Here is a 12,582-nt window from a genome sequence, read left to right on the forward strand (position 1 = left end):
AGAACTTTATCACTAGAGGAGGGGGCGTTTGAGGATAAATATGTTACAGAACTTTATCACTAGAGGAGGGGGGGTTTGAGGATAAATATGTTACAGAACTTTATCACTAGAGGAGGGGGCGTTTGAGGATAAATATGTTACAGAACTTTATCACTAGAGGAGGGGGTGTTTGAGGATAAATATGTTACAGAACTTTATCACTAGAGGAGGGGGCGTTTGAGGATAAATATGTTACAGAACTTTATCACTAGGGGAGGGGGCGTTTGAGGATAAATATGTTACAGAACTTTATCACTAGAGGAGGGGGCCTTTAAGGATAAATATGTTACAGAACTTTATCACTAGGGGAGGGGGCGTTTGAGGATAAATATGTTACAGAACTTTATCACTAGGGGAGGGGGCGTTTGGGGATAAATATGTTACAGAACTTTATCACTAGGGGAGGGGGCGTTTAAGGATAAATATGTTACAGAACTTTATCACTAGAGGAGGGGGCGTTTGGGGATAAATATGTTACAGAACTTTATCACTAGAGGAGGGGGCGTTTAAGGATGAATATGGTAATACATAATGAGAAACTGCCATCCTAGACATTCATGATTGGAATTAAAAATGATATAAATATACCCGTAATTAGAAAAGTCAGAAATGTTTTCCTTTGTTTTAGATAGGATGATTGGTCATTTAAACCACAAGATAAATTTGATATTGTATTTAAAGACTTTAAATGAATTTTGAAAGCTATTTATCATAATAGTCACATTACATTTAAACTTTCCCCAAACGAACAGAAAATGTAAAACCAATTCTAAACAGCTTAACAAGATAGAGCTGGCCTTCAGTTGATGATAATGATAAAGTCACGAAGTATGAATTCTTGGTTGTACAGTCGACATTTGTATGAATGTTAGTGGTACATGGGACACAGATATGAATGGATAATATTGTATTCATGAGTTGATATTTATATTATATACATAACGTAGATAAAACAATTCCTATGCTGTATTTCTCTGTGCACATTGATTTACTTTTTCCCAATCTGTAGTACTGAAGGATTTGTCTTAAATAATATTGTACATGTTGCTATTTTGGAGATTTTTTTTCTCCGCTATATTTTAAGGATAAAATCAATTTGCAAAGAACAGTTATCTTGAAAATAAAATTAACAGAAAATTATGCTTCGTTTCAAAAGACATTTATTGCTATATTTTGATACTGTTTTATCTTTAGGCTTTGTATCTGAATAATTAGATAAAAACTCAATTTTAATTCAAAAGGTATACAAACTCTTGCTTTTAACAGCATGGTGTCAGTATAACAATTATTTACTCCTTATCAACCAACAATTAAGGATTTCAACAAATAAAATATGAACTTAAGAGCTGGCCAGTGACAGTAACAAATGCAGCACCTCATAGATCTTTATAAAGGTAATATATCTTAATAAATAGATCTGTATTTATCTAATAATAAGCCCGCCAATGTCTATACAGTAAATTCATTGTCCTGTAACAAGCCCACCCCAATCTTTATCAAAGTTCTAATCTCTCTTGGCTTATTACAGGATCAACACAGTATAATATCAGTACTTTACATCCGACTTTTCCTCCAGGACGGTGCACACATATAAATCTAGTCTCTTCTACAAGACTAGAACAAGTATATTGCATAATATATATATTTTATTACAGTCTAGTCTATTCTGAAGAGAGCATTACAATCATCTCTACTTTGGCAATGTTTGCGAGATGTGGGTCATGGACTATTCTGCAGCCTATCTGTCCAGCCTTTCTGTCCAGCGCCTGTCCAGAATTCAGGGTGACTGGACATCCTCTATGTAATCGTAGCCGTCATGTTGTGATATTGTTCTGTCTGTCGTGAGGTCATCAAACTGAAACAGAAAGATTGAAATGCCATGGTAAATAGAAATATATTTGTGAAACATACATTCAACACTTCATCAGATAAACAAGGGGCCCAATGGGCCTGTATCGCTCACCTGGCTCTACAGCAAATTTGCAGTTGAGTGAGGTCATTTCTACAGATACTATGCTGATAACAACTTTATTCAAATATCAGAGTAAGCTAGGTTTATTCATGTCAATATATTTTTTAGTCCTTCATTCCAGCATACTATTGGCCTAAGATCGGGTCTTGGCTCTTGGCTCTAAGCATGCTACAGACAGGCCCAATATCAAGTCCCTGGGCCTCTTGCTTATTGAGAAGAAGTCTTTTAAAGATTTTAACCTATTTGGGCCTCTTGGTTATTGAGAAGAAGTCTTTTAAAGATTTTAACCTATTTGACCCATGTGACCTTGAATGAAGGTCAAGGTCATCTATTTGAACAAACTTGGTAGCTCTTCACCCCAGCATGCTACAGGCCCAATATCAAGTCCCTGGGCCTCTTGGTTATTGAGAAGAAGTCGTTTGAATATTATAACCTATTTGACCCATGTGACCTTGAATGAAGGTCAAGGTCATTTATTTGAACAAACTTTGTAGCCCTTCACCCCAGCATGCTACAGGCCCAATATCAAGTCCCTTGGCCTCTTGGTTATTGAAAAGAAGTCGTTTGAAGATTATAACCTATTTGACCCATGTGACCTTGAATGAAGGTCAAGGTCATTTATTTTAACAAACTTGGTAGCCCTTCACCCCAGCATGCTATCAAGTCCCTGGGCCTCTTGGTTATTGAGAAGTCATTTGAAGATTATAGCCTATTTGACCCATGTGACCTTGAATGATAGTCAAGGTCATTTATTTTAACAAACTTGGTAGCCCTTCACCCCAGCATGCTACAGGCCTAATATCAAGTCCCTGGGCCTCTTGGTTATTGAGAAGAAGTCGTTTGAAGATTGTAACCTATTTGACCCATGTGACCTTGAATGAAGGTCAAGGTCATTTATTTTAACAAACTTGGTAGCGCTTCACCCCAGCATGCTACAGGCCCAATATCAAGTCCCTGGGCCTCTTGGTTATTGAGAAGAAGTCGTTTGAAGATTATAGTCTATTTGACCCATGTGACCTTGAATGAAGGTCAAGGTCATTTATTTTAACAAACTTGGTAGCCCTTCGCCTCAGCATGCTACAGGCCAAATATCAAGTCCCTGGACCTCTTGGTTATTGAGAAGAAGTTGTTTGAAGATTATAGCATATTGACCCATGTGACCTTGAATGAAGGTCAAGGTCATTTATTTTAACAATCTTGGTAGCCCTTCACCCCAGCATGCTACAGGCCCAATATCAAGTCCCTGGGCCTCTTGGTTATTGAGAAGAAGTCGTTTGAAGATTATAGCCTATTTCACCCATGTGACCTTGAATGATAGTCAAGGTCATTTATTTTAACAAACTTGGTAGCCCTTCACCCCAGCATGCTACAGGCCCAATATCAAGTCCCTGGGCCTCTTGGTTATTGAGAAGAAGTCGTTTGAAGATTATAGCCTATTTCACCCATGTGACCTTGAATGATAGTCAAGGTCATTTATTTTAACAAACTTGGTAGCCCTTCACCCCAGCATGCTACAGGCCCAATATCAAGTCCCTGGGCCTCTTGGTTATTGAGAAGAAGTCGTTTGAAGATTATAGCCTATTTCACCCATGTGACCTTGAATGATAGTCAAGGTCATTTATTTTAACAAACTTGGTAGCCCTTCACTCCAGCATGCTACAGGCCCAATATCAAGTCCCTGGACCTCTTGGTTATTGAGAAGAAGTTGTTTAAATGAAAAAGTTTACGCCTGCCGGATGGACGCCGCACCACGGCATAAGCTCATTTGCCCTTCAGGTGAGCTAAAAATAGCCTGCAGATCCCACTTTGAGGGAAATGGAGCTAGACAAAAAATATTCACACAGATGGACAGTTCAAACAGATGGACGGTTCAAACAGATGGACAGTTCACACAGATGGACAGTTCACACAGATGGACAGTTTAAACAGATGGACAGTTCAAACGGACGGACAGTTCAAACAGATGGACAGTTCAAACAGATGGACAGACAAATTAAGGGTTATATTTGTGATTGGACATACTAATGTAAAACAGTTAAGTATTTCAGTATGAAAGATATAAAAATGATGAAATTTTGGTAAGAGGATGAAAATCTTTCAGATCAATGTAGATCTAACCTCACGACAATTATCACTATCAACTTGTAGTTTTGACTGTTTGAGGTACGGCCATGAGTTGCCCCTCATCCCCAATTAGAGTGGGGGACAGGATGACTGGTGCGGAGAGAACAATCGTTCTGGACACATACCCCACTCCTTTCACTGCGAAGTAAGTCGTCACCGTCAATGGAGTTTTCATCGATATCCTCTTCGATCTCCTCTGCAATGCTGCCATTTTCATTTGCTGATTTGTGTTCGGATTTGCTGACTGTCCGTGGACTCTTCGTACTCACACTATGTCTACAACATAAGTCATGGAATATAACGTCTCTGCAACATTTATTAATAATAAGAAACATTTCATTTATTTTCTTACAACTGACACAAATCAAAAACATTCGAAGAGTAATTTTTCTCTGAGCATTTCTTTGTGTTATTAAATAACTTAATAATCAATTTTTATCATTTTAAATGGTACTTGAGATTACATTTATCCTTTTGTACACCTAATGCCAAATCTATATCCAGCTTATCACTAGGCATGGAACTAAAGATTAACTTACCCTTCACTCACAAAATCATCGTCGTCATAGTCAAAGTCACCATCTACAGTACAGAATAATACCAACAATTAATTCCTAATCAAATGTTTTTTAATTATTGATAGTAAATACGAATACATTATCCCTTTGAACAAAAGTAAACTTCAAATTTGTTTATTTTCATTATCCTACCTTGCAGATAAAAATTTCATGTCCTGCCACAAACCTTAATCCACCAAGTTGTATTATTGATAAAGAAAAACAAACTACATGGAATACATTAAAATTCATGTGCATGGATAAACATTTTTCCACCACATTTATATAATTTTGTGAATATGTTGGAAAAATCAGTTTTTAAGGAGTAAAAGAAGAATAAATGTGATGAGTTTAAAATTTTTCAAAACATAGATTCAAATGGATTATGTCCCCAAACATTGCGACCCCTGATGCTATTTATAACATACTATGTATGTACTGTATCACAATGCTATGTAGTGCTGGGACGGTGGTTTGATTTTCTATTGTTTAACTTCCTATCAACCTGGTCACAATATACTGACAGCAGGTCAACCAGTCGTCCTGGTCACAATATACTGACAGCAGGTCAACCAGTCGTCCTTGTCACAATATACTGACAGCAGGTCAACCAGTCGTCCTGGTCACAATATACTGACAGCAGGTCAACCAGTCGTCCTGGTCACAATATACTGACAGCAGGTCAACCAGTCGTCCTGGTCACAATATACTGACAGCAGGTCAACCAGTCGTCCTGGTCACAATATACTGACAGCAGGTCAACCAGTCGTCCTGGTCACAATATACTGACAGCAGGTCAACCAGTCGTCCTGGTCACAATATACTGACAGCAGGTCAACCAGTCGTCCTGGTCACAATATACTGACAGCAGGTCAACCAGTCGTCCTGGTCACAATATACTGACAGCAGGTCAACCAGTCGTCCTGGTCACAATATACTGACAGCAGGTCAACCAGTCGTCCTGGTCACAATATACTGACAGCAGGTCAACCAGTCGTCCTGGTCACAATATACTGACAGCAGGTTAACCAGTCGTCCCACACATAAAATGCTGAGCGATAAGTAGGCGCAGAAACTACCAGTTTTATCAACTCTGGTATTTCTCGGCCAGGGGAGATAACCCAATGCCTCTCTCACAAGGGCAGGGCTATACTAGTTAACTATAGTTATCATTATACACTATCTAGAGATACAATGTTATACTATATCTATCATTATACACTATCTAGAGATACCATGTTATACTATAGCTATCATTATACATTATCTAGAGATACAATGTTATACTATAGCTATCATTATACACTATCTAGAGATACAATGTTATACTATAGCTATCATTATACACTATCTAGAGATACAAATATTATACTAGTTAACTATAGCTATCATTATACACTATCTAGAGATACAATGTTATACTATAGCTATCATTATACACTATCTAGGGATACAATGTTGTACTAGTTAACTATAGCTATCATTATACACTATCTAGGGATACGATGTTATACTATAGCTATCATTATACACTATCTAGAGATACAATGTTATACTAGTTAACTATAGCTATCATTATACACTATCTAGGGATACAATGTTATACTATAGCTATCATTATACACTATTTAGGAATACACTGATTTAATAGTATAATCAGAGTAAACAGGGACACACACCACCATCAATACCCAGACCAGCTAAGTCTCGATCCATATTCCTCAAGCTGTCGTCACCATCAAGTTGTTCTGTAAAGAAGATGAGGTAGATGAGGTGCTCACTTTACAAACTGTGTGAATTAAGAATGTCTCAAACTCTCAAACCTTGTATTTCCTCAAACTGAAGAAAAAACTTCTCAAGATCATTTAATTTAAAACTAATTCACATTTTTGTAACTGTTCAATTTCATTATCCAGTCTATGTTTAAAACCAACAAAATAGGAATAAATTTCATTTTGAATTAATTTCTCTTAAAACTTAATAAAAGAAGATGTGTATAATAAATATATCTGTTTTTCTTCATTCTATAAAATACAATTATAATTTTTCACCACCATAAACATCCTTGTGTAGACAATAGGGTAGTATATCAAAATATTTTCAACAATTACTAGAATTTAATAGTATAACAAAAAGTATATATTATATTATATACAATGATCCGAATAATACCATCTAATAATGTGATTTAAGTGTTTTCAAAAAGTATGTTCTCAAAGCTAATCAAATGAAAGTCTTCAAAACTAATCAATAACGAAATGAATCTTGGTAAAACACCATGTACAAAACATACAGCTTTTATTTGAGGAAATACAATGTTAACACATATAGGTGACACAGGGAATTCCGAATTAGATTTAGATTTCAGAACCATCATGTTTTGTGAGTAGATTTCACCTCTCTGGTAGATAGAACCCTACTTACGCGGTTTGCGTGATTTCTGTTGATTCAGCATGGGAAGGCCCTGTAGCGAGGAAAGACCACCTCCGGAGCTCTTTTGTGTTGGAGGGGGAGACTTCAGGGAGCCGCCATTCAGAGATTTTCCTCGTTCATCACTGCAGACATTCAAAAAGCTTTGATAATTTTAAAGATAAAAAAATTATTGCTGAAATATTCAGTCAATCAATATGCTTTTTTATACGTATGGCCAAACCAGTGTAATAGGACCATGCTTTTAGTACTGAACTTGAGATTTTCAAAAATAGTGTAAAAGTGTGTTAATTAAACAGTGAAGTAAAATAAAACTGAAATAACCTAAGAAAATATTGTATAATTACAGGTTATTATTTACTGTTAAATCGTTAGTTGTTGGATCTTAATATATATTATCAGCCTAGGATTAATTAATATTTTTGGTTTTACAATAATTATAAGGAATCAATAAGCAAAATCAGGAAGGATACTGTACATCAAGCAAAATGGAGCAAAATAAAATATGTAAAGTGTAATCAACAAAACATGGATTACACGGCCTAACCACTCACATGGAGAATCTGTCATTTTCACTCAAATGATCCAATAATAATGGTAATGTTTACAATTTAACACACAAACCAAAATTGATTCAAACTTTAATATAATTGATCATTGTCGCTCAAACTTATACATTCAAAATTTATTATATTAAAACTGGGTTAAACTTTGTCTAAACAATATCACCAATGTAATTGTAGAATACATGTTTAAACAAAGTTTGGAATTCATGCATGCATCTTTGATTAAATTAGTGAATAGGGCTGTAACGATACATCGGTGCACTACGATACAATGAGTCACGATACACGTATTTAATGGTGATATATGTATCAGTTGTATACGATTCACCACGATACAATGAGTCACGATACACGTATTTAATGGTGGATATATGTATCAGTTGTTTACGATACACCACGATACAATGAGTCACGATACACGTATTTAATGGTGGATATATGTATCAGTTGTTTACGATACACCACGATACAATGAGTCACGATACACGTATTTAATGGTGGATATATGTATCAGTTGTATAACGATACACCACGATACAATGAGTCACGATACACGTATTTAATGGTGGATATATGTATCAGTTGTTTATGATACATCACGATACAATGAGTCACGATACACGTATTTAATGGTGGATATATGTATCAGTTGTTTACGATACACCGAGATACAATGAGTCACGATACACGTATTTAATGGTGGATATATGTATCAGTTGTTTACGATACACCGAGATACAATGAGTCATGATACACGTATTTAATGGTGGATATATGTATCAGTTGTTTACGATACACCGAGATACAATGAGTCACGATACACGTATTTAATGGTGATATATGTATCAGTTGTTTATGATACACCACGATACAATGAGTCACGATACACGTATTTAATGGTGGATATATGTATCAGTTGTTTACGATACACCGAGATACAATGAGTCACGATACACGTATTTAATGGTGGATATATGTATCAGTTGTTTATGATACACCACGATACAATGAGTCACGATACACGTATTTAATGGTGATATATGTATCAGTTGTTTACGATACACCGAGATACAATGAGTCACGATACACGTATTTAATGGTGGATATATGTATCAGTTGTTTATGATACATCACGATACAATGAGTCACGATACACGTATTTAATGGTGGATATATGTATCAGTTGTTTACGATACACCGAGATACAATGAGTCACGATACACGTATTTAATGGTGATATATGTATCAGTTGTTTACGATACACCACGATACAATGAGTCACGATACACGTATTTAATGGTGATATATGTATAAGTTAAAGATACACCACGATACAATGAGTCACGATACAATGAGTCAAGATACACGTATTTAATGGTGATATATGTATCAGTTGTATAACGATACACCACGATACAATGAGTCACGATACACGTATTTAATGGTGGATATATGTATCAGTTGTTTACGATACACCACGATACAATGAGTCACGATACACGTATTTAATCACTGATATATGTATCAGTTGTTTACGATACACCGAGATACAATGAGTCACGATAAACGTATTTAATCACTGATATATGTATCAGTTGTTTACGATACACCACGATACAATGAGTCACGATACACATATTTAATGGTGATATATGTATCAGTTGTTTACGATACACCACGATACAATGAGTCACGATACACGTATTTAATCACTGATATATGTATAAGTTAAAGATACACCACGATACAATGAGTCACGATACAATGAGTCACGATACACATATTTAATGGTGATATATGTATCAGTTGTTTACGATACACCACGATACAATGAGTCACGATACACGTATTTAATGGTGGATATATGTATCAGTTGTTTACGATACACCACGATACAATGAGTCACGATAAACGTATTTAATCACGGATATATATACCCAAAAGAAGAAAATGACAAATGTAATGTATCAAATGAAATGGGGGGGAGGGGGGGGGGGGAGGGGGGGGGGGGGATTTGTACTGTGCCTCTCTCCATCTAGACATTGTCAATACACTGCTATTTTTGAAGAAAAACATGAAAATTAATTACAGGTGAACTAACATTATTTCTAACATTCCTATTAAGTCTTTTTTATTCATTCAGTGAATATGAAATCAGCGTGACTCGTTTGATTGTGTTTGTTGGATTTTTTTGTTTAAAAGTTTAATTGTTTACATAAGTTGAAAAGTTTAATGTTACCCATTACTTTGGATACCATGACCCTTAACGGTGAAAAAATAAACCAACAAAACAAGACATTGCTAAATAAACCAACAAAACAAGACATTGCTGTACTTAAGTATTTGTTATGGTTCACTTTCGTCATCATAAAATGACCAACAATAAGCATACAAGTTGATTTTAATTTTGTGGTGAAACAAAAATCAGCATAAATCACTTATAAGTACTCAATAATTCATTGTTATAATATCATAATATAAAGTTGAAGATGTATCATATATTGAGTGATGTATCGCAAAATGTATTGAATCCTAACTCATTGTACCGTTACACTCCTATGAGTAAGAGACGTACCCCAAGGACCTGTACGTAAATCATCATAATGTACTTGTATCATGGTAAATGTGAAATATTGAAAATATTGGCAAAATATCAAGGCCAGAGAAAACAACAGACTAGAACTGTCGCCAGGATGGCCGACTAATACCCCCGCAATCTGCACGAGTCAATTAATGGTGAATTGGAACTGTTAATTAGAGGCTAACTAAGATAACCAAGTAATATAGTGACCAGTTGCCATAACAACCATAATTTTGAAAAAAAGAAAAAGGCATGCACATCTACACATGATTATTAATATGTGTGTGAAGTTTCATTGAAATCGGCCCATCGGTTTAGGAAGGAGTTGTCCGGACAAAATGTGTCTACAGACAGACGGACGGACGGACAGACGGACAGACAACCTGTTTCCAGTATACCCCCCTAACTTCGTTGCTGGGGTACAAAAATGCAGACGACAGGCTGATGGCGACAGAGCGGAGAGCACAGACGATGGACCAATGGCGACAGAGCGGAGAGCGCAGACGACGGACCGATGGCGACAGAGCGCAGACGATAGAAGACTGATGGGACAGTCTAATTTTGATAAAAGTTGAGATAAAAAGTGCATCAAATATTTCCTATTTCATTGCCATTGAAATCATCACTCAAACTTTTATTTTGTATAACTGCTGAACTCATGAAGACAAAGCTTTGAGTTAAATTATCTACCTGAATAACATATTGATAAGCTTTTAAGTATGCTTTCTTGATTTTCAACTTGTTTTTTATTGTGAAAAGTGCTTTTCACTGAATTCTGAATTCAATGACAACAAATCAACAAATTATCAGTTAAATGATTAAAACTAATAAAAATCTTATACCAGCAGCAGTGCATTTTATCCTAATCAAACTTTTTGTTTAATAAAAATAATAAGTATTTTTGATTCCTGTCAACACCAGGCAATGAAATTACCATGTGCATAGTTAGTAAAATATCATTTAAGTTTGTTCAGTAAAATTTAACTTTCAGAAATGAAAGTGTAATGGTTTAGTCCATTAGAAAGTAACATTGTGCCGGGATGTCTGCAAAACGAGGAGTGATTGCTACAAAGATCGGTGAATTAAAACGAAAATCCTGAAACACATTCATCACATATGTTACACCACAATCAAAAACCAACATTGTTTAGTACAAAATCACGCCAAATCCAAGACACTCAAAGGTCAGTTTAGGACAAATAAGTGTCCCACACACAAACAATAGCCCACCTCCGGAGTGACGAGAACACAGGGATTTGGGACGGCCGTGGCTTGGAGTCCTGTCTCGGATGCTGTGGTTGTTCCGTAATACTGATGGGCGAACCCAAATAAACTTAGATCACCAGTGTTGAACATTACGGTGAAGCTATGATACAGTGTGATGGGGCAGGTTTATACAGCAGGGTACTTTCTATATATAAAGCTCTATTAGAAATATTGGTGATTTAATTAATGGGGATTCTGACTAAAATTATTCTCTCAATTATGGTGCTAATCTGCAAGACAGTAATCGATTGTTTAGAGGAACAAGGACGTATCTCCAACATGGCGTGCTTAGAAGTAAAGGGCCGGATCTCAAATTTATCCATTTTTAGATTTTAATAAATTTCAACTACGAGTGAGAGTTTCTTATAGAATTTGTACATTATATCAATTGAAATGGTCTAATTCTGTTAAAATACTACATGATATAGCCCTTTGCCACATGCAGGTTATAACACTTCAGCACTCTGTGCCAATAGTGCAAAGATACATTGTTGCAATGCAACATTATTGCGCTGACTGAAATGTACATACACCATCTCAATGGCAGTTTTTGAGAAATTAAGCTTTGTTTTGATTAATTTTTCTAAACCCAATTTTGAAAGTGAAATAGTTGTTTTAGACATTTTTAGTAAGTTACAATTATGTTCAGAATTTCTTAAATTTTAACTCTGTGCTATTTTCTTTATAAAACCAAAAACACATAACCACGAAATCAGCTGTATACAAACAGAACAGACAAATTTCAAAATATTTTGACAATGTAATTTATAATTCATTGAATTCCTGTACATGAAGTGATTCAACATTAACTCCCAAATGAAACAAACTGAGTTTTCAAAGTTTTCACAAGAATATTTCAACACTTCAGGCTGAAGCCTAGAATATTTTATATCCGATGTCGCGACGAAGGAATGTGTATCCGACCATTTTGGGTCAAATCTACCTTCGTTTTTCAAATGCCAGCGAGCGTAGTTATTAGTGTGTCGAGCTATGGCGGAAAACTGATTCTCATTGAAGAAAAGGTAGAAATAATCAATGGGACTTGCA

At 35.7% G+C, this 12,582-nt stretch overlaps 1 protein-coding gene across 4 annotated transcripts in view; it reads right to left on the bottom strand.

The window, feature by feature from the left end:
- Positions 1–377: 377 nt before the first annotated feature.
- The window catches only part of LOC117326784 (FGFR1 oncogene partner-like), a 49,283-nt gene continuing 37,078 nt past the window's right edge, over positions 378–12,582 (bottom strand). For 3 of the 4 annotated variants that reach the window (XM_033883506.1, XM_033883507.1, XM_033883505.1), the window contains 6 exons: positions 11,500–11,580; positions 7,117–7,247; positions 6,372–6,440; positions 4,675–4,717; positions 4,261–4,411; positions 378–1,894 (listed from right to left, as the gene is read on the bottom strand). In XM_033883506.1, the coding sequence (XP_033739397.1) occupies positions 1,817–1,894; positions 4,261–4,411; positions 4,675–4,717; positions 6,372–6,440; positions 7,117–7,247; positions 11,500–11,580 (553 nt within the window). In that variant the 3' untranslated portion in view covers positions 378–1,816. The remainder of the gene's footprint in view (positions 1,895–4,260; positions 4,412–4,674; positions 4,718–6,371; positions 6,441–7,116; positions 7,248–11,499; positions 11,581–12,582) is intronic. The other variant, XM_033883508.1, reaches the window with a different exon arrangement.

This window comes from Pecten maximus, chromosome 5 (genome assembly GCF_902652985.1).
Source record: "Pecten maximus chromosome 5, xPecMax1.1, whole genome shotgun sequence".
NCBI classification, from domain to species: Eukaryota; Metazoa; Mollusca; class Bivalvia; order Pectinida; family Pectinidae; genus Pecten; species Pecten maximus.